This window comes from Rutilus rutilus (genome assembly GCF_951802725.1).
Source record: "Rutilus rutilus genome assembly, chromosome: 22".
Classification (NCBI taxonomy): domain Eukaryota; kingdom Metazoa; phylum Chordata; class Actinopteri; order Cypriniformes; family Leuciscidae; genus Rutilus; species Rutilus rutilus.
Window position 1 is genome coordinate 21,948,604 of NC_140227.1, and position 21,725 is coordinate 21,970,328.

General features: G+C 37.0%; 1 protein-coding gene across 2 annotated transcripts in view; it reads left to right on the plus strand.

Annotated features, from left to right (window-relative positions):
• Positions 1-670: 670 nt before the first annotated feature.
• fbln2 (fibulin 2) overlaps positions 671-21,725 on the plus strand; it is a 53,603-nt gene continuing 32,548 nt past the window's right edge. For both annotated transcript variants that reach the window (XM_084395221.1, XM_084395222.1), the window contains exons 1-3: positions 671-786; positions 2,950-4,908; positions 21,278-21,380. In XM_084395221.1, the coding sequence (XP_084251347.1) occupies positions 3,069-4,908; positions 21,278-21,380 (1,943 nt within the window). In that variant the 5' untranslated portion in view covers positions 671-786; positions 2,950-3,068. The remainder of the gene's footprint in view (positions 787-2,949; positions 4,909-21,277; positions 21,381-21,725) is intronic.

Here is a 21,725-nt window from a genome sequence, read left to right on the forward strand (position 1 = left end):
TCATGGTGTTGATTTCCAGAAGCCCAAAGCATGCTTGGCTTTGAAGGGGGAAAACCTGAGTGCAAAAGCCACAATTTAACAAGGTAAACAAAACCAACTCCTATGTGTAGTTAAGAACTGAGTTTGGTTTGTTTGTTGTAAGGAATTTCACACAAGTGTTTGGGAAACCCAGCTGAGCTTTACAGACATGCCTACAGTTGAATGTGTCTTTTATCTAAGATTAGCTTGAGCTGCAGCCTGTATTTACTGTATTTAAGAGTAAAACTAAAATTGCACGTGGCTACTCTTTACTTGGACATAAAATAAAATGAAATTATATGAATAATATTTTTAAAAAGACAAGATTATATAATGTCAAACTTTCCCAATAATTTGATTATTTATGAAAAATAATTATTTCATTTTCATTTGTTTTTATTTATTCACTTGCTTGTCTTTTTGCATTTTGGGAGTACATCATGCAAGGTACAGTTTTACTGTGCAATCACACATACTGATGGAGGAAAATTAAATTCTCAAGATATGCATAATATAGTTGACTAATGAATTTTCAAGCTAAATACTGTGGTGTTTTCAAAATACTAGCATCTGATTGCAAACACCGGGAATTGTTCTTATGCTAAGGTTGTACTGAATGGGCTGCTTCATAAAGTCACCGTATGGAGTTCCAACTTTGTCCCTCCCCTTTACAATTCTCAACGCACACTAAGCTGCACTGTGTCAAAGGCAAGTAGTTGGCTGTAACTTCTAACCTGTGGACGCACGGAACAACATGATTCCCGCAAGGTAAAACTTTTTTTTAACCCTTTTTATTTAGGAACGTCAACAAAAGAGCGCTCCTCACGTCTGGGCTATTAATAAAATCAAATAAATCGATGCTCTGAATAATAACCAAAAACAAGTTTCATATGTTCCAATAGCAGGTTTGTAAAGTTAGACTGACAACATTGGCTGCACATTGTTATTATTGTTTTTACCCTTTTTTTTGCAAATGAAAAGTTGAACTGCAACAGAACTCGTACTGCTTCTGGTGCTTGAGCGCGCGCTTGAGGTGTCTTTCAAATTGCATTTGTTACTACTGACAGCTCTTACCATATTTTACTATGGTAATCACGTTTTGCCGAAATAGGCTACCAGATAGTGATTGTTAGCCTACTAAATAAAATGATAATAGTTTAATATGGAAAGTTTTTAAAACATTCAAAATATTCCTGTCAAGTCATTTATATTATTTTGATGACAGTGTTGCGGCTATTGTTACCACTTTTTATCGAGTTTTTGCGGAAACTGTGGTTACCATAATTTTTATGAGGCACATGCAGTCTTCTTTGTAGTTTTAATTCAATTTAATTTGCCCCATTCCATTTTTATATGGACGCTTTAATGTTTAAAGTGCATGTATAATTGAGATGAATATAGCTTTTGTTTTTTTATTGATATTTAAAGGATAGTTTACCCAAAAATAAAAATTCTGTCATCATTTATTCACCCACATGTTGTTCCAAACCTGACTTTCTTTTACCTGTAGATCATAGAAGTTTTGAAGACAAAAAGATACACTGTAAAGATTCAAAGTAGTCCACACAACTGTGCAATTTGGGTTAAATACAGACCATAATTTAAGTAGGTATTCCTTCATCTTTCCATCCAATAAGCTGTTAACCACAGCATTGCAACAACAGTGAAATGACCTTGAGAACTGGATCAATCTGATTCATAAACAAATCAGTCAGATCGGTTTTGTGAATTGGATTGATTTAAAAAGATCAGACTCAAATCACCGATTCATGGATCAGACATCGCTAGCCTACTTCTCTAAATGCGATAAACAGCTATCAGATACCAAACTTTCAGAAAGCTACCATATGCCTTCACAACACTTGGTATATAGCCTAGTGTAGTGTACAGACCACTTTAATTGGAGCTTTGCATTGAAATTGCCATCTTTTTTAAAGTCTCATTCATTGACATTCTTCAATATTTAACCTTTTGTGGTCTGCATAAGAAAGAAAGTCAAACAGATTTTAAAACAACCTGAGGCTGAGTAAATAAGGACAGAATACATCTGGTCTCTTTAACGCTTCATACAGGTTATATAATTAGCCAGACCAGTTGTTTTAAATCATTTTGGCATGTGGCAGAGACAAATGTTTTGCCCAGACTTTTAGATATTAAGGTTAATTGTGCTTTTTGGCAACAATTAAAGCAGTTACATGTACTTTCATCTGCCATGAAATCTAAACGTTCAGGGCCTCGGGACTCCAAGGGTTTTCCAAAGTAAACAGAATGTGTTTCTCAGCCGCTGAATAGAAAGCAATTCAATACAAATGGCTTGCAATGCTAGAAACAAGTCTTGTACTGCTGTAGTCTGCTGTAGTCATCGCTACTACAGAAAAACACAGCTTTGCTGAATTATTTTAAATCCCCTCTATATGTTTAACCCACAAAACACCTCATCAAAAATGGCTTTGTGTCTGCACTGAATGCCTCAAATTGAGTCCTTTTAGTTGGCTTTGCCATTTGCAAATGAGAGTTTAGTATGACTTCCTTCATTATAGACCTGCACTAACTGAAGCAAATCACAGTTGTCCCATAAATGTCAAACAAATCAGAAAAAGCAATCAAAAATAATAGAGAAATCATATGGTGTGGTGTAGCTTTTAAGATCCCATCAAATGGAATATTACAAAATCTAATGTCCCTGAATACGCCATTCGTGTGGCGGCCCCATAATGGTAATGAGCTTGAATGCTGGTGCTTCATGATTAAGGGGAAATCATGAGATCAGGCTTGGACAGCCCTGTGATTTTAAAATGTGGGATGGTCTTATAAGGGTGAGCTCAACTGTGAAGCCAGATGTTGGCTTTAACACACTGACTGGCTGGAAGAACTCCACAGGAAATTTTCAGAGTGCTCTCTAACTTACATCTCTCTCTCTCTTTGTTCAAGGTTTCTCTGACAGCTTACAGTTCACAAGAGGAGAGCTGACTGTTTGGGCTCTGGAGAGATTGGAGTGTACTGGACTGGAGACATTTATCAGCTGTTGACACACCAGGTACAAAGTCAAAATGGCCCGTGGCCTCTTGAACTTGGTGTTTTTATTGAGTATAAGCGGCGGCCTTTGTCAAAGGGATTGCACTGGTGTGGATTGCCCTGAATTGCACAACTGCATCGAAGAAGTCTTGGACACCGGAGCATGTTGCGCTACCTGCGTGCAAACGGGCTGCATGTGCGAGGGGTACCAGTATTATGACTGCATCAGCGCTGGCTTCAGAAACGGCAAGGTTAAAGAAGGTGAGTCGTACTTTGTGGACTTTGGGAGTACTGAATGCTCCTGTCCGCAAGGAGGTGGACGGATCAGCTGCCATTTTATTCCATGCCCTGAGGTTCCAGCTAACTGCATAGAACTGTCGGAACCGGCGGACGGGTGCATTCAGTGCGAACGAGTTGGATGCATTCACTTGGAGCAGAAGTATGAAGCTGGACACACATTCCAGATTGACCCTTGCCAAGTATGCCACTGCCCGAAAGAAGGTGGGAACCTAATGTGCTATCCGATTCCAAACTGTGACCCGAGGCGTGCTTCAAATCCCGTGCTAACCACAACAACTGAGGAAAGCACACCAGAGAGACACTACAGAGACCCTATACAACACATTTTAAACCATCAAGGATCTAGAGGTCCCTTTAACAAACACATTCCCTTGCACAGTGATAGCAATCGTCCTTTTAAGCTGCGTATGAGACACGCAGACGAGAAGGAAGAGGATGAAGAAGACTATGATTATCCACCCACTGATTCCTTAGCTTCATCTCTGCGTGATTTTGAAGCTCCTACGGAGTCATCCATCATCTCGGTATCTCGTTCAGATAATTTTACCCCCCACCAGGGTGTGCAAAGGGGAGCCAAGCAAGAGCTGAGAGAGATGTTTGGTATTCATAAGTCGACAACAGATAGGCCGCAGTTTCCTTTCTATAAGGACAGTACAGATAGAATGAGAGTCAGTTTTCACAATGACAAACCAAAAAATGAGCTATTCAGCCCTCTGAAATATAAAACAGACCGGGAACAATTCATCCTTCCTGTGGAAACTACAAACAGAGTGGGATTCTCCACTCACAAAGATACCACAGAGATCCAGAGCTTTAGTCTTTATAAAGACAACACCAATCAAGAGGACCTAACAGATGATGAACAGCTTGAATTTCCTGTAGAAACTACTGTTGGGGATACATATACCTCACAGGAGGACACCACATACAGCGAGATGGTTACTGACTCTCCGTTGACTATTGAGCAAACTACATCTCCGCTTTGGGAAACCGCAACTTCATTGCAGACGGCTTGGGACGGCGTATCAGATAGTCAGATTCATTCACTTCTCCCCAATTACGTGGAAACAGATGGCTCCAAACATGATGAAACTATCACAAGAGAGTCTAGTAAGGAAAAAGCAGCAGTAATGAATGAAACTACTAGCCTTGATGGCATTCAATCAGCTGTTGGTAATCAGAATGAACATATCCTGAGCAGTCCAGGTCCCGTTAAGCAAAGTGTAACCATCTCTACCGAAACTATACCAGAACATGGAAAATCAGAAGCAGAACTTAAAGAAGAACATGAAAGGCTTTCAGTGGACCCCAGAGAACCTTCTGTAGATCACAAACAACATCGTGATGAACGCATAAAACCCCTTGAGCACCAAAACCCAAGAGCAGAACATGTGCAAACCTTGGGAGAGCACAACACAGAGCTTGAGAGGAAACATCAGTGGCAGTTGTTCTCTCCAGTCAAGTTCAGTCCAACCAGCCCACCTTCAAACAAACAGTCCCACAGTCTGTTTAACTACAGAGAGGAGGAGGAAGAGGCAGACAACACCCTCAGAACTCATTCTGGGATGGAAGAAGGTGAGTTAACAAGCAACTGCTTGTCATTTATTCAGTGTTTCAAGTGCTGAACTGTTATGCTGAAGAGTTGCTATAGTGCATAATTAATGCTAATGTGATTTATAATTGACATTCACCTGGTACCATAAACTCTCATTCTGAGTGCTTGGCAACTTGCCATAGACAATCACAGCTGTGTAAAGATGACGGTAATACATTACCGGGGAATACACCGGGCCTTGCACCCCCGCGGTACGACAAGACAAAACAAACAGGCCTCTCTCGAGATGTCTACGTTGACTTGTTTTCACAGATTACATGGCAGGTTACCAATTAAAGTATTTCTGGTATCACACAGCGCTTAGGAAAACTGTTTGCTGTCATGTTTGATTTCGACATGTAAATGGTAAGGACTCTCACTAGTCCTAGGAATTGTGAGCTGGAGCATAAATATTCAACTCAGGGGGGCCGTCTGGATCGCAAAGTAAAACACTGCACCCGCTGGGAACATCCTCCTCGCTCAGTCATCATATTCACTCGCACACCACCTAACACCCTTGTGTCGTTTAGCACGCTCCAAGCTTCAATTAGTGAAAAACATTGCTAGCTATAAACACACCATTGACTGGAAAATGGCTTGTGACTTTGAACCAAAAGGTGTTTATAGGTTTTGTCTGCATAATTCATCTTGACTTGTACTAGAACTGAAATATTTAATTGGGCTTTTGAATGAGGCACCAACGTAACTCAATACGTTCCCAGTGCCTACTAAATATCTCGTGACGAAATCACTGACTTCAGATATTTTATAAGTTCAGATGGCGAGGTTAGACTGTAATAGTCAACAGATTGAAATAAACTCAACAGTAAAACATCTGGAAACATTACAGAAATGTCATGAAAATAATGTCAGAATGCAAACAATTTTAATAATGGGCTTTATTTTCTTTAGGTAAAATTATTTATTTTATTTGATTGTGGAGTGAAATATGTTTTAATGAGATTCATCACTCATATAAAGGTTTCAGTTTTGTTCCAGTGGTTTAAAGAAATGACAGATCGTTCTTTTGCCAAATGTAAAACTGTTGTTTGCATAACATTGATAGATGTAACCTTTTGAATAGCATAGAATAACTCAATCCGTTATCATTTCTCATTGTTTAGTTTTGATTTGTCTTGTCTAGCTTTCATTGTTTAGGCACGGTCAGTATACAACTTAAGATTAGTGAACTGCTATTTTTGTTTTGCTATTTTTGACCAAGACAAGACAAGATACCCTAAAACAGTGCTGGTAAAGCTTACCCTCTCAGTCAAGTGGATTCCCTGAAAATAGTAAAGAGTTAAATCTCAGGCTGGAAGGGTCAGCTCAGATCATTGTGACAGAATACTTCAACCAAAAGGCAACATTGCACAATTAGTTAGATAAGGAGAGGAATTAGTTATCTTGCAGGATGCCAGTTGGCCATTGCTCAAAATAAGCAGCTCTCACCGGATAGAAACACTTGGAGCTCTCAACAGTTTGCATCTCTGCATTGCATGAGTATGATAATCAGGGAAAGTGGAGGCATACTGTACTGATAATATGTTTGGCAGGAAAGCAGTTTATCGTTTTGCACATACCGGCATTACCAACATGTGCATTGAATTAAAAGTCAAAGGTAGCAGCCTAGACTGTTTGTGTTGCATGATTCATCTCACCCACCGATCATGAATGTCTGTAATGGAGATATGCAATGTCTTATGGGAAACTTGTTATTTGGAATCAAATGAGGACATGTTTTTTGTGACCAAAATAAGATGGAAAAAAACTGATTTAGTCCCATAAAGCCTAGGCGAAATACAGGGTATTAGTTTTTAAAGGATGGGGTAGTTAAACTCATAGGGCCCTATCTTGCACCCAGTGCAATTGACTTTGTACACCGACGCATGTATCATTCCTATTTTGCACCCGATGCACAGCGGACTTTTCCCTCAACAGACGCACGTCTGTAAATTAGGGAATGAACTTGCGCTCCCGGGGGCGGTTCAGCGAAAAGAGGAGGCGTGTTCCGCCGCAAACGTTCCCTGGTGCTATTTTGCAGTTCCAGAAAACAATTCCGCCACAGACCAGGAAAAACCTAGTCTAAAGTCAGTGGCGCGTTATTCAGATGCTATTTTAAGGGCGCATGCTTGGCCATAATGTAGCGTGTGCACAACGCGCATACACTTAGCTTATCTCATCTACACAGACACAGCAGTTGACATTTTTGCAAACCATACATAATTACAAGGAAAAATATTCCATACGAGGGAAATCATTGTGGTGTCCATGAAGATGTGAAAAAATAGGCACAAATCTAGCTTAGGCTACACATTTACCCAAATTATTATACGCCTGTTTAACCGAAGCTTATTTGGGGGGGTTTCTCCCATCCCCATACAATGTCACTTCTCTGTCTTTTACGGCAAGAACGTCGGTCTCCTTGGCTGTGAACCGCTCCTGGCGTGCGCCTGTCAAATCCGCCGTTATAATAGCAATCCGCCATGGAACAAACGCGCCTGCTTTTAAAGGGAGTGTGAGGTGTCGCTCTGATTGGTTTACTTCACGTTACGCCCAAACCACACTTATGAGTAATGTAGCTACTTCAGACCAACCCATTTTAGATTTGTGTCGGGCACAAGAGTCATTTATCCCGCCGGTATATTCGCATTTGATACTTGCGTTTCAGATCGTTAAAATAGGGCCCTCGGACTGTCTGTCGTGAAGTTTTATTGATCAGTTTCTCCTTGAACCAAGGAAGTTATTAAAGGTATGTGATGTAATTCCAGCTATAAAATGTGAACCATTTTTATTTTGAAAGTTCTCCAAGTGCTCTACGATTGAGCTCCATTATAAGCATAATATGTTAATTCACCATTTTAAATAGACTATTAGCAGTTAAAATGGAGGAAATCAGGAATATGCGTCAAAATCAACCTACATTGGTCTCCTATTTGCTTGGGATGAAAAGGTGCTTGTGCTAATATGTATGTATGTGCATGTGGTGTCTTGCTTTAGTGGGAACCTTACCACTTTGTTGATATCCTCTTTTACGTCTGAATGTTTACTGCCAGCAGTAATGCAGCGATTTGTGATCCTGTCTTCCCCTATTTCAAATGCATCTAGGTTCAGTTCGCATTTAAGAATTAAAGAGACTCAGAGCCATACAGAGATAATGATATAGACAGGGCTCTGAAGATTTATTTTTTCCCTTAAGGCTAACACTTGCTGCAGGAAGTCGGGTCTAAATTTAAGTTTGTATTCAGATTTGTTAGTTCCTGTAACTGACTCTCATAAGGAAATGTCACTTCAGTGCCTTTTATCCTGCTCCACCAAAATTTCACTCATGTTCTGCATTGTTCTGAAACATCACTATGGTACCATATTCAGCTTGTTTGATTACTTTAACATAATTTTCAATGAGAATAACATCTGGAATTCAAAACCATATTTTTTAATTAATAAATATTAATAATATGTGTAGCCTCCAAATCCTATCTTTGAGTCTCACCTCTAACTTTTCATCAGTTTATGCCTGAAGGAATCTGGTTTATGATTTGCTGAGTTCCATACGTATTTGGTCTTTTAAAGTGTCTAATAAAGTCAAGATGAATTTCTTTGCCGTGAGATTTATAAATATAATGCACATGCACAAACTGCTAATGTGGTGTGATGCCTCAAATGCCCATATGGCAACACAATGTAACTCATCACCACTAATAATGTATTACTTTAGAATTCAAAGTCGTGTAATTGGATTTTATCAAATCAGGCCAGTTTAATCTAAAAAGATGGATACTTCATTTTAATCATGTTGGCTGCTTTTTCCAAGAGCTGATGCCAGAAAGATGTTGTGGAGATACAGAGTATGTGTGAGACGTCAGTATGAATTCTGAGATGAATTGCCCCTGTGTCCGAAACATATGGTATCAAACAAACAGATCATTGTGGCTAATGTATGCTCTCAGCATACTTGAAAATATGAGTTTGTGCTATGATAAATCCTCATGCATAGTGGATATGGTGTTAAAATGCACATTCATTTGAATCTTGCCTGTCAGCCTCAAAGTCTGTATTCTGCCCAATGAAAACTGCTGATGATTGACTTTTACACTCATTCATGAATAAGATGTCTACTGTTTGTTTTTTCTGTCCATAATACATGCAGATTCAGATTCAGGATATGTCTTCAGAATATAATAGATATTTCAGCAATTTTGTGTTTTGCGGCCAAAGTTTTTGAGTACAAGAATGTGCATAAAGCAACATGAGCAAATTACAGTACATTTCATTCGAGGATCATGTGACACTGAAGGCTGGATTAAAGGCTGCTGATAAAAGCTTTGCCATAAAAGGAATAAATTACATTTTAAAATCTATTATAATAGAAAATATTAAATTGTAATAATATGGGACAATATTACTGTTTTTACTATAATAAATGCAGCCTTGGTGAGCATAAAAGACTTTTGAATACATTGAAAAAAATAAATCGACCCCAAACTTTTGCTTTCTGTTGGGAAAGCATATTTTAACATCTGCAGTAGGTGACAATGCTCCTACCATGTTGCTGAATACTGAGCCTTAATATTTAATTTATATGTTGAATGGGTGGTCATATGCTAATGTAGATACATCATAACTGTGACACCTTATGAATGACCCATTTTTGCAGCTTTAGTTTCCATGGAAAAACCATAGAAATTCATGTTTTTATCAGCTTACAGCGCAACTATGCTGTATGATGCATATCCATAGCTGAGGTAAACAGTATGTCCACAGACAATCATGTGTCTGTGATCAATCATCTTACATCAGAGAAACACACAAGGCCGTATACAGGCAGTGTTGTCTGTCCAAAAGGCTCTGATGGAGGAGAGCTTGGAGATTAAATGTCCAACAGAGACTCCAACAGCATCATTTGAAACACCAGCACAGCCCAAAATCACACAAAAGAAATCACTGCGAGAGTCTGGATGTCAGTCACAGGTTTAGTGTGATCACACTTTCTCGTTTGTGATAAATATTACAGCAGTGTCAGAGTCTGTTGTGGAGTAGGTTTCTCTCTCTCTGGGTTTTTTTTTTTTTTTTTTATGTGAAAGATTGAACTGAATATGAGCTTGCTTCTTGATTCTTGTATTTTTTGTTCATGTTGGATAGGACTGGGACCAGATTGGCATGCGTGTTACAGCTGAAAGAGCTGAATTTGATCAAGGGTGTGTCACATCCCCTGACTAAGTCTGTGTTCTTGACAGTGTGTATCAGTACATAAGAAGGAGTTGGGACATATGGATTTGAATTTGCACTTCCCGGATCAGTTTTGTGCGTTCACATGTTACAATGTGTATTTTACTAGACTTCTGGGAGAATAATACACTGTAAAAAACATTGAAAACGTAGAAATTTAAAGGCATCATGACAGGCAAAGTTTGCTTTCCTTTGTTTAAAAGGGTTCATCACTGTTTTTTTAAGCTGATAGTTGTTAGTTTACGTCACAGCCGTGAACCATTTATTGCTGCTAGTTAGTATTAATTACTTGTATTGCCAGTCGAAGTCAAGTGGTAGTGGGAGGGACAGTCTGAGCATTTGTTTGAGGGGAAAAAATTGTATTGGCAGGATGCAGAGCGAGTCATCAATATTGTTGGCATATTTTGACAGAAGAGAAAGACTGTCAATTTCACAAGTTTGGGGTTGGTCAAATTTGTCAATGTTTTTGAAACAAGACTTTTATGCTAATTTAAAATGAAATTTAGTCCTGTGATGGCAAAGCTGAATTTTCAGCATCATTACTCCAGTCTTCAGTGTCACATGATCCTTCAGAAATTGTAATATGATGATTTGGTGCTCAAGAAGCATTTCTTATTATTATCAATGTTGAAAACAGCTGTGCTACTTAAATTCACAATGAAATCAAAATTGAAGTCACTATGTGAATGTTCCATTCTCATATGGGGATAGGGAACAATTCAGACAGTGTAAATACGGGATGCTTATCATTTGGGGTGAATGAAGACTGGTGGTAAGTGTAACTGGAACCGCCGCAGCACACACACAGTCAGGTCCAGAGACACAATAGCACAGAGCGGATCATGCGCGAGTTGGCGCAGACCACAAAACGTATCAGACTCATTGCAATTCTGCACAGAATGCTGTATTTTAAAGCGATATGGAGGAGATTAGGAGGAGAAACGGTTAGAGATTAGGAGGAAACTGCGGCTTTACCGAGTTCAGCGGCTCTGGCCGAGCTGTAAACTAAACGCCATTGGCTTTTTTTTTTTAAAGGGGAGGGGCTGTTCGATATGTCTTCCTGTTTCAGTGGAAAATACGTTAACGTCAATTACGTTGAATAATGCTGCGCATTTCAAGGCACTTCAGTTTGTGGAAACTGTGATGCCCTTTTTTCAGGAATCTTTGATGAATGGAGTTCAAAAGAACGTTATAAACTTTGTAGCTTTCACTTTTGATCAATTTCATGCATCCTTGCTGAATAAATGTATTAATTTAGTTTTAATAAAACTTACTTTTGAATGATTTTGTATATCTGCTAAAAGTTAATTTTGTCAAGTACACAATTGCATATAGCCTCAATGCTACCAGACATGAACTAAAAGCCACAAAACTCAATTTTAAGCCATTGGAAAACTGTCTGGCATGCAGGAATCAGCGAATGACATTACAGCACATAGATTTTATCACACCAGAAAATTACAAGCTGCATAGTCTTTGTAATTGGCATGGATTTTCTATATCAGTATGGTATGAAATGAAGAAAACCGAAAGTTCAGGCCCTTTTGAGTTAGGAGAAATATGAGATGCCCTATTAAACTCTGTCCTTATGCCTAGCGTGACAGGATGATTTGAAGTCACCGTGAGAATACATCATTTCACAGAACGGTTGAAAAGGTCCAGTTATTGCCTCTTGGAGCCAGGCGACTGGGTGCTGCTCTCAGCAGAAGTGATTTCTCAATTCCCATAGGCCCACAATGCTGCAGAAAAAACTGCAATTACCGAGGACCTTCTCGTTTCAAATCCACGCTCATGCACCAGCATAAGAAAACTGACCAATCGTGTTCTTCTTCTCATATAGCCCTTACTATAGGAAATATGAGTAGGCCTATGCGTTTGGGCTTTTGCCAATGTGTCTTACTGTTTTACTGTCCTTGAGAAATTGGCCTGTATTCTCACTGCACCTCTGGTTCTTTTGGTTCCCCCTGAAATATGTGAGTTGGAGCAGTAATTCTCTATTCTGAGCTGTCAGACAGTGTAGAAAAGCTACCATGACCCTTTCTGAAAGAAAAATATTCAACAAAGTCTCTGAAGCAGGGCATTTAAAATACGAACCCCATATGAGATTTTGGGGAGGAGGGGCAGTCACATTTTTCTGATTTCAATTTCACGCACATTCACACCAAAGTTTGACTTGTTGGTCAATGCCGCAAAATAATAACAAAAAATACTCCGCTTTATTGAAGTTTTTTTTGGCTTATCTGGGAATGCAGTTGGACAACCAGGAATGCTTGGGGCTTTCCTTCTTTTGTTTGTTTCTTTTTTCTTTTTCTTTTTCTTTTTCTTTTTCTTTTTCTTTTTCTTTTTCTTTTTCTTTTTCTTTTTTAGACCTGCATTATTTGTTCCATTTCAGCTTATGCCTGTTGTGCATATTGCTTGTAAAAAACAGTGCATCATGCGTATACAGTGTAAAAAAATATATATATTTCAAAGTTTCAAATGAAGATCATTTTTACAAGAAAAACGATAAAAAAATTTCTTAGTTTCTTTGTAATTTTTGGTAAAAATGTAGGGCCCATTTACACAACACACCGTTTTCAACTAAAAACGGAAAACTTTTTTATGCATTTTGGCCATTCATTTACACAACAACATTGTGGGCCATATTGGGGGCCTGATAACGCAAACTTTTGAAAACGGGTTTCGATGTGCAAGTTTTTGAAAACGATACTGTTATCGTCTAAAAAACGCATATTTGTGAAAACGGTGACATCATGCACATGCGCTTTACAAAGTGACATCGCCAACTACTGGCCTGGCATGAGTAATACATCGTTTTTAGTTGTTTTCACGGATCCGTGTGAACGGGGATCATTTTAACAATAATGTCGTCTGTACTTGAAAAGCGGAAAGGAAAAACTTTTCTGTTTTTAGTACATTGTTTTTTAGTGTACTGTATTAGTGAGTGAAAGGTCTGTTTTGGAAAATCACTCATCAGCTGCTTTAAATGCCATAAGATTTCAACGTAGGGAGTTGATTGTATTCTGAAGAGCAATTAAGATAGGGATCTCTCTCAACAATGTGAAACAATGGCGCTCTTAGCAAGGACTTATCTTCCACAATCAACAAACTAACAAAGGGTTTATAAGAGTTTAGACAAAAGTGGTTGACATTATGGCCTCGACATCTCAAAATAATGATGGAGTATAAGAGTAGCTCATACAAGTCTCTCATTAAAAAAACTAAGAGTCTGGCTAACTTTAGTCTTTAGAGCTCCCCTTACTCAGCTAGAAGTACAGTTGTTGACTCAATAAGAAACAACATCTTGTTATTTATAATGTGTCACTAGTTTTTTACAAGTAGCTAGTCTGCCCTAGAAAATCAGAACAGTATCCAACACTACACTCAAAAAGGGGATTTCCAAAAGAGGGTTTTCACAGTGATGCCATAGAAGAACCATTGTTGGTTCCCCAAATAACCTTTCAGTCAACAGATAGAACCATTTGTTTGTTAGTGTAAAGACCATTTTGATAATCTGAAGTCTTTTTCCTCTAAAAAAAAAACAACTTTATTTGAGTGTAAAACCTTTTTTTTTCTGTTAAAAATGTCTTTGTTTAAATTTGAGGATATTTGAGCTGTATCTGTCTGTCACTGTACAAATCAATAGTCTATGAGAACTAATTTTGGTATTTTTTTATTTTCACAAAAGTTACTGACACTTTTGGGGGGAGGTTTCATAGTTCTGAAATTATTTAGGCTGGTGATTTGTCCAGATCCAATCATTTTATAGGATGTTACATCTGTGACAGGTGCATCCCTGTGGCAGACAGTAATCATTCCCAGGAAATGAAGAGATTATTGGTTAAAGATTCTGATTATGACAGTAATGTAAATCCATCTGCAGAGTCATACCAATGGTGTTGATGAGTTTGTCTGCTGTTATTATGAAACTAATTTCGGCTGCTACTTTCTATTAGTATGTGCTTACATTTTTTAAATGTATATTACATATTAATGTTTATTTCTATTTTAAATAATATCTATTATATTTTTTATTAAATAAAAATTACAATTACATATATAAGTTATAATAACATTTATAAAATTGTTATGAATATAAATAATTATTATATAAAATGTATTTATTTTATTATATAATTATTTTATTATATTTTATTTTATTACCTGACAATAAAAAAATAAAATAGGTGAAACATTCTTTGTTTATGTTTTAAATTATATGTAATGACTTTTTTATACTATGTTATTATATAATTAAATAATTTTTTATCTTACTTTGAAGGGGGACCCTTCAGGGATTTTTTTACTTTGACCAGTAAGACTTGGACCAGCAAAGCTCACAACCTTATCAGCAGTTCTGTATTAGGGTTTTATATCTTGAAATTTTCTCATTCTTTAAATCATTTCGTGTGATTTTAGCAATGACATCGGTTAGCAGAAAAGGAAATTACTTGACCTGGAATGCAAGTGTTGGAATGCAGGACTCCAGACTAATTCCTCTTTGTGCTACTTCATATTAGCAGAAACGCACAATTCACTGGCACATGCCGGCTACGCCTCAGCTTCTTTCCTGGATGTTCCTTTGTACGCAAAAGTGTGTTGACGTGTTCCTGAAAGTGACAGATTACCAGACGCAAACAATTTGATGGAGTACGGAAAGCCGGATGGGGATGCAGGTCACTGCAAGAGATTAGACTCATTAAACAAAGAGACTTTATGTAGAGTTGAAACAACAAAGCCTGGGAGTTCATTGTCCTGAGAAATGCATTATGCATCTGAAGGCTTTTCGTACTGTTATCAAAGGAAGTCTTGAGTATTGTGTCAGTTACAGAATAATGACAGGAGGAGGAGATACTGAATGCAATAATGCTGATTCCTGTTTAACATAAGTTTACACATAGGAGTTAACATGAACAAATCGCTGTCTAATGATGCTCATGTATTAAGTTGAAGAAAATAATGCTTTTGAATGCATAAAAAGTACTTTATTTAATAATGAATTAGGTTGAATTATTTTAGTGGTAACACTTACAATAAGTGTCTTATTTGTTTACATTAGTTAATGCAGTTTACATGAACTTACTATGCAATATATTCATGTTAGTTAATAAAAATACAATTGGTCATTGTTTGTTCATACAGTTCACAGTGCATTAACTAATGTTAACAAACTAGAAATTAACATTATCTAAGATGAATTAATGCTGTAGAAGTATTGTTTATTGTTAGTAATTATGCAGTTAACTTAAGTTACCAAATGAAGACTTATTGTAAAGTGTTACCATATATATATACGTTTTTTTAACAGATGGTTTTTTTTTAGCTTGGAGAGCAATTTAGATTGGGAATATTGCTTTTCATACGATAGCATAAATGAGAACAACAAGGAATTAGAGAGTTAAGAGAGTGGCTCAGAGGTATAAAGAATGAAGCGTGCACCAATTATTATAATCATGGCGAAGAAAGGGATGTCCAGAAAATGTCAGGGTTTTGGTTTTGCATTATGTCCATGTCTAATTTCCATGGCAAGCCATTCCTTCTCACTGTTATTTTTTTTCACATAAACCTATTTGTGTAGCGCTTTTTCCATTAGTTGATAAAAAAAAATAATAATAAAAAAATGGAGACCACTCAACAGGGGTAATGTGAAAATAAGTCTACTAATTTAGAAGAAATCGATTTTCATTCATGAGCGGAGCGTGCTCGGTATGCTCACTTAAAATTGAAAAGCTTCAGGCACTTGTTCTAAGCGCTGACTTTGTAGATATTGTTTATGAAAAAGCGACTTTGATGGTGCACATTTAGAAGTACATTGGACAATATACATTTAAGGGCCCTGAAATAAAAACCAATGTTTAACGCCCCTCCAGTGCTCTAAGTCAAGTAGATGTACTTTGCAAGTTAGTGGCCCTATGCCATTGTTTGAGTGTATTTGTCACTGTTAAAACTGTCAGTTTTGCAATGTTGCAACAACGCAGAGTGCTCAGATTTTAAATTGTGTCACCTGTGTGAAGTGACATTTACCATTAGTCTAAGAGTATGCAGTGAATCATTTTGAATAGCCATCATTCTTAGGAAGTGTAAGGAAGTCCTCAGATTGCATCTCCTATCCCCTATTGGTTTGTTTATTCAATATATTGGCAAATATATTTAATTTATTTTACCCTCTTTAAATTCATTCCACAAAACCTCCACCAATTTCCCTTAAAAGCATCTGCAGATTGCATCTGGTTCTAGTTAGAAGTGTTTAGTTCCACAATATCTTGTTTAAAGTCCAAACTACAGGAACAATGTCCATTTTCTCAAAACACCGTCTTGCTGATGATACAGTCTTTGTTTGTATATGGAATATATCATAATGATGCATGCACAATGTTTATGTTTCTTCCGTATTTTGTCCTTTCTAATTAACATTGAACTTCTTGATTCAAACTGGGAAGGAAGGATTCGATTTGTGCCGTTCGATAAAACATTTTAAAACGAAACATAATAAATATTTTGGTTGTTTAACATCTGTTTTTCTGTGGGAATGAACAATGGATCTCTCATTGTCTGCTTTGGGAGTAAATAACCAAAGTCAAGAGCTCTTCAACGTGGTTGCCCAGAAAGATCAGACAATTGCCGCTTTGAGGTCAAAATGTGACTTTATGACTAGTTAAAGGGGTGTATGGTTAACTGAAGTTCAACTTATGAACTCAAGTTCGTCATCACAGATATGTCAATGAACGCCAATGGGCCATGAACGCTTTTAAGAAGATTAAAAATGAGATCATTAGAGTGACTGAATCTGCAGTTTGTGGCTGATTATGGCATTTGTGTGACCCAACAGAGCTGTTCAGTCTTGACGTCAATTTGTAGGTCGACCTAGGCTAATTTGCCATGAGTTCTCTTGGGAAACTTGAATGGATTTTTTTTAGAACAGCAGTTTTGAATTTGAGTAACACACGGTGTGTGGTTGACATTACTCGAAGAGCCGCTGTTCAACAAAATGTAGAGCAAAACATTAAAGTCTCTTCAAATCATGTTAACCACATACTTTGTTTTACTTATAAATATAAAAAGCTGCTATTCTAAGCCAAATTGCTTTAAAAATGGCAACATTTTAAATGTTTCTTCTGCATTTACAAACCGAACAGCTCTATTTCATAAATGTTGATTGAATAATCATTAATCATTAATCAATACCTTTCATTTACTTTCAAGAAAACTGATGAAGCAGACATTTTTCTTTATGTTACTGTATTTTCTGGTTAGTTGTTACCGACATGCTGTTTACTGATTCAATCCATGCTTTCACAAATCTCCCTGGTTTTGATCCTGCAGATGTTCTGTTACCATCTGTGAAAGAAAAGGCTAAATCTGTCGAGCTCAGAGAGGACCTGTTTTGAAGAGCGCTTTGTATTGTAACCATCTGCTTTACAGATGACCTAATGATGATCTAACAGAGCAATGGCAACAGCCTTCGTTTTAGCGCCCACCCCTTCGTGTGAATCTATGGGATGTTTTACAGACCTCAACAACAATGCGATCAATACTGCAATTAAACAGGCTCTTAATATACAGGCCTTTGTAAGCAAATTGAAGAAAATCCTTGAGAAGGATGTTATAATAAAGTCAAAGCCTAAACATTAGCTTTGCGCAAGGCCTTCATTGCGAAATAATTCTGGGCTTAATGAAAGACTCGTGCTCCATTTTCTGAGCTTTTCTCAAAAAGTACATTCACAGATTTCATCATTAATTACGAGACACAGTGCATAGTCCTAACAGTTGTTGCACTTGAGCAAAATGAGCAGAAACTCAAAGCCATTATGAATCATCGCTTGAGCTCTCCTGCTTTCACGGTGTCATAAAAATGACATGCACTGAATAACGTGAACACAACATATGCCCTTGTACAAATAAACAAACCCCAATACAATTCAAGGCTCAAAAAAGGGGCATCACTCATGTTTTATGGCTGTGAAAGTTAAACAGGAAAGCAGAGAAGTTTTTTTTAGCTGATTGCTAAGCGACTGTTGTTTTGTCTTGCGGTCAGTTTTTGTGTTCTTTAATAGAGTACCGGTCACTCTTCGTCTCTGGAGACACTTTGCTAATGAGTTTTTCCTCTGCTGTATTTGAAAGATTATATTTATAGACAAACCTTAAACTCTTTTAAGCATTACAGAACGTTTTAATAAAAAATGTAGTATATAAACCAGGTGCGGCATGACAAGATTCCAGCGCCACACAATTTTTATTTTTTGTCTACATTGTCTACATGAAAGTTAAATGCACTGAACTTCACTGCACTCGCAACACAAAGAAAACTAATAACACATGGTGCTTCCACATCCTTTCTCTGGTTTTGCTTGCGGAACTTGAGGGATTTGTCATAGCATCCTATATCTCTCAACTTCTATAATCAATCTCTTCCCAATCAATGGTTTAATGCATTTTCTGAGACATTTGTGCAAAACAATGTAAACCAAACAACCAACACCATGGAAGAGATCCTTTTTCCCCCTTGTCGTTGGGCTTTGGAAACCGTGCTACATTTTTTATAGTGACTTTTTTTGTTGATTATGCCTTGACTTAATCAGAACATTGAGTATTAGAGATGTTTAATCAGTTCCAGGTGTAATCAGTTCCAACATGTACGTCACACGATGTAAGTGAAATCCCTGGCAAAATCTGCAGACTTTTTTTGGAAATATAAAATTAAAATGTATTATGCGGTTATTGGCAGCTATGATAATCGAATTAGCCCAAATATTTAATAAACGAACACTCAAGGGGTGTGAAGAACTGTGAATGACAAGTATTCCAGTTCTGCAAGCTGCAAGCAGGAACATATTTGAAATTTGACTGAATTAATGCGTTTTAGTTGTTGCATGAAAGCCAATAAGACGTTCCACTCTGTTTACTTCTATGTCTGTCCACTGATTAGCTATAAATAGCTTAGAGGCCCTATTGTTTCTGAGATATTTAGTACAGATGGAAGTTTATCACAAAGTTCAAAAAGTCACCTGGAACAGCAGCTAGTGACCCCTGTCAAGCATTCCAGGAATCCCAGAGCGCTCCGGGCCTCATGTCGCTGCTTAAGCAATTTTACAATCAGATCCTCTCCAAGTAAATTCACAGATCATGGATGTGTCTGGTTATAGAGGAGATGCGGGGTAGTTATCATAATTTTAACATTGAGTATTTTTCAGGGTGGTACGGAAGCGTATTGCATTCACTTGAGGAAAAATAATCTACTCTGTTTTTCTGAATTAACGAGTTAATTATCTCAGAATTACGAGATAATTTTTCGTGAATAAAAAGTTTTTGCTCTGTTTTTCTGAATTATTGAGTTAATTATCTCAGAATTATGAGATAATTTTTCATAAAAAATATTTGCTCTGTTTTTCTGAATTAATGACTTAATTATCTCATAATTCTGAGATAATTAACTCAATAATTCAGAAAAACAGAGCAAAAACTTTTATTCATTAACAATTATCTCGTAATTCTGAGATAATTAACTCGTTAATTCAGAAAAACAGAACAAAATATTTTTTTATGAAAAATGATCTCATAATTCTGAGATAATTAACTCAATAATTCAGAAAAACAGAGCAAATACATTTTATTTCAAGAAAAATTATCTCATAATTTTGAGATAATTAAGTCATTAATTCAGAAAAACAGTGCAAAAACTTTTTATTCATGAAAAATTCTCATAATTCTGAGATAATTAACTCGTTAATTCAGAAAAACAGAGTAGATTATTTTTCCTCAAGTGAATGCAATACGCTTCCGTAGGGTGGAGTTATTGTTCAAAGTCAGTTTCTGTATAAAGGCATATATCTCAAAGGGTCAAAACCTCAAAAAGGGTCACAGGTCTGTTCTGATTGGGTCATAGACAGCATAGAAAGAAAGTTATGATTTTTATAATAAAAACCACATGAAATTACATATAGATATATATTTATAATTTTATGGTATAATATATAATGACATTTGTATATTTTTTATTGATTATAATTATTATTATAAATAATAATAATACTATTTAATTTTAATTACTTCTAAGATAAGTACTGGATCAGGTCATTTGTCCAATGTAAAATCTAAGTTCTGAAGCAGAGCCAGTTGAGAACCATTGTCTTAAGTATTGGCTACAAAAAAAGATATTTAACGTTTTCCCTATTGCAATTTATAAATGAGCACAAATAACCTTAATGACTTCCTAGTGTGTCAGCTAGCCCTGTTTTGCCTATTTTCTTCTTTTGCAGGCAAATGTTCGCTCCCAGAATGAATAACTCCATGGGAATCCATTTTTTCAATTCACAGTATTGTTCACACCAAACATTTGCACTGACTTTTAGCGTTTGGTATGAAAGGGCCGTAAGACTCACACCTAAGCAGTCTTTATTATTACCCTCTTATGGTCTGATTGAAAATTACCCTTGTCAGACTTATACTTAATGTTATCAAGTCCTCTCTACATTTCTATACTCTCTACACTCATTGAAGTAATGGGATTTAATCATATAAAATTCATTTAACTGCTGTTTCACAGCATGTCTAAATAGAAAACCCATATGATTTTTGACTATATTTTTATGGTTTTCATCCATCATTTCCACAAACTGATTTTGTTCCATTTGAATTTAATTCAGGCCTTCATTCGCACTGAGGGATGAGTAATTCAAAATGTCAAGTGTTTGAAATGAGTCATTACTCTTGTTTCTTTGTATCACGATTTGTTGAAAAGATCAGCCGGATATGCTCCTCAAATTCGTCTTCAATAGACGGCTTATCGAAATCGGTGCTTTTTTAAAGACAAATATTTGAAGGCTGAGTTATTTTGTGCTAATGACGCCTATGATGATGCACATACCATGACTGTGTCTGAGTCTTTGAGTCAGTCTCTCTGTTTCCCTCTATACAAAGGCTGCAGATTACATCTTTTATGCTTCTTCTATGGATCCGAGTTGGGCTTCGCCTCTGGGGCTCTATCAATGCTGAGTTTCTTGTCTGCCTGTCTGCCCTTTTCATGTCAGAAAAGCGTTCACTGTAAACTCTCTATTCTTTTGTCTGGTTTATGTAAGATAAAACTGATCTGTGAGATGGTTGTCCTCTCGGCGCTTTCACCTCCAGGATTGGTGGAGAGCTGTTGTGTGGCCGGGCAGAAATGGGCCGAGGAGAACCAGCACTGCAACCGTATGCCTGTCAAAACAGAAGACCTCGGCTCTGTGTGTGGGTAAGCTGGATGACGTTTCAGATCCTTGGTTATGCTGCTCAGTACAACTTCCTTGAGGAATCAGTCAAGCAGGAAGCAGAGTGAGATTAATCCATACAAATTTTCTCTGGATGCAAACGAAATGCAAAAAGCTGCTGCTGATTGGTCAGTTGCAACCAGTAGTTTCCAAAACATCCAGAGGTTTTCGACCTTTTGGGTGCCATGGACTTGTAAATGTGATGAGGATGTAACACCTTTCCTTAAATGTGAAAGACAGCTATATATTTTCATGTATAAACAGACAATTTTTACTATAATTTTTGACGTTTCTATAAAGTTGACACTGCATTATTTTTCTACCCACAA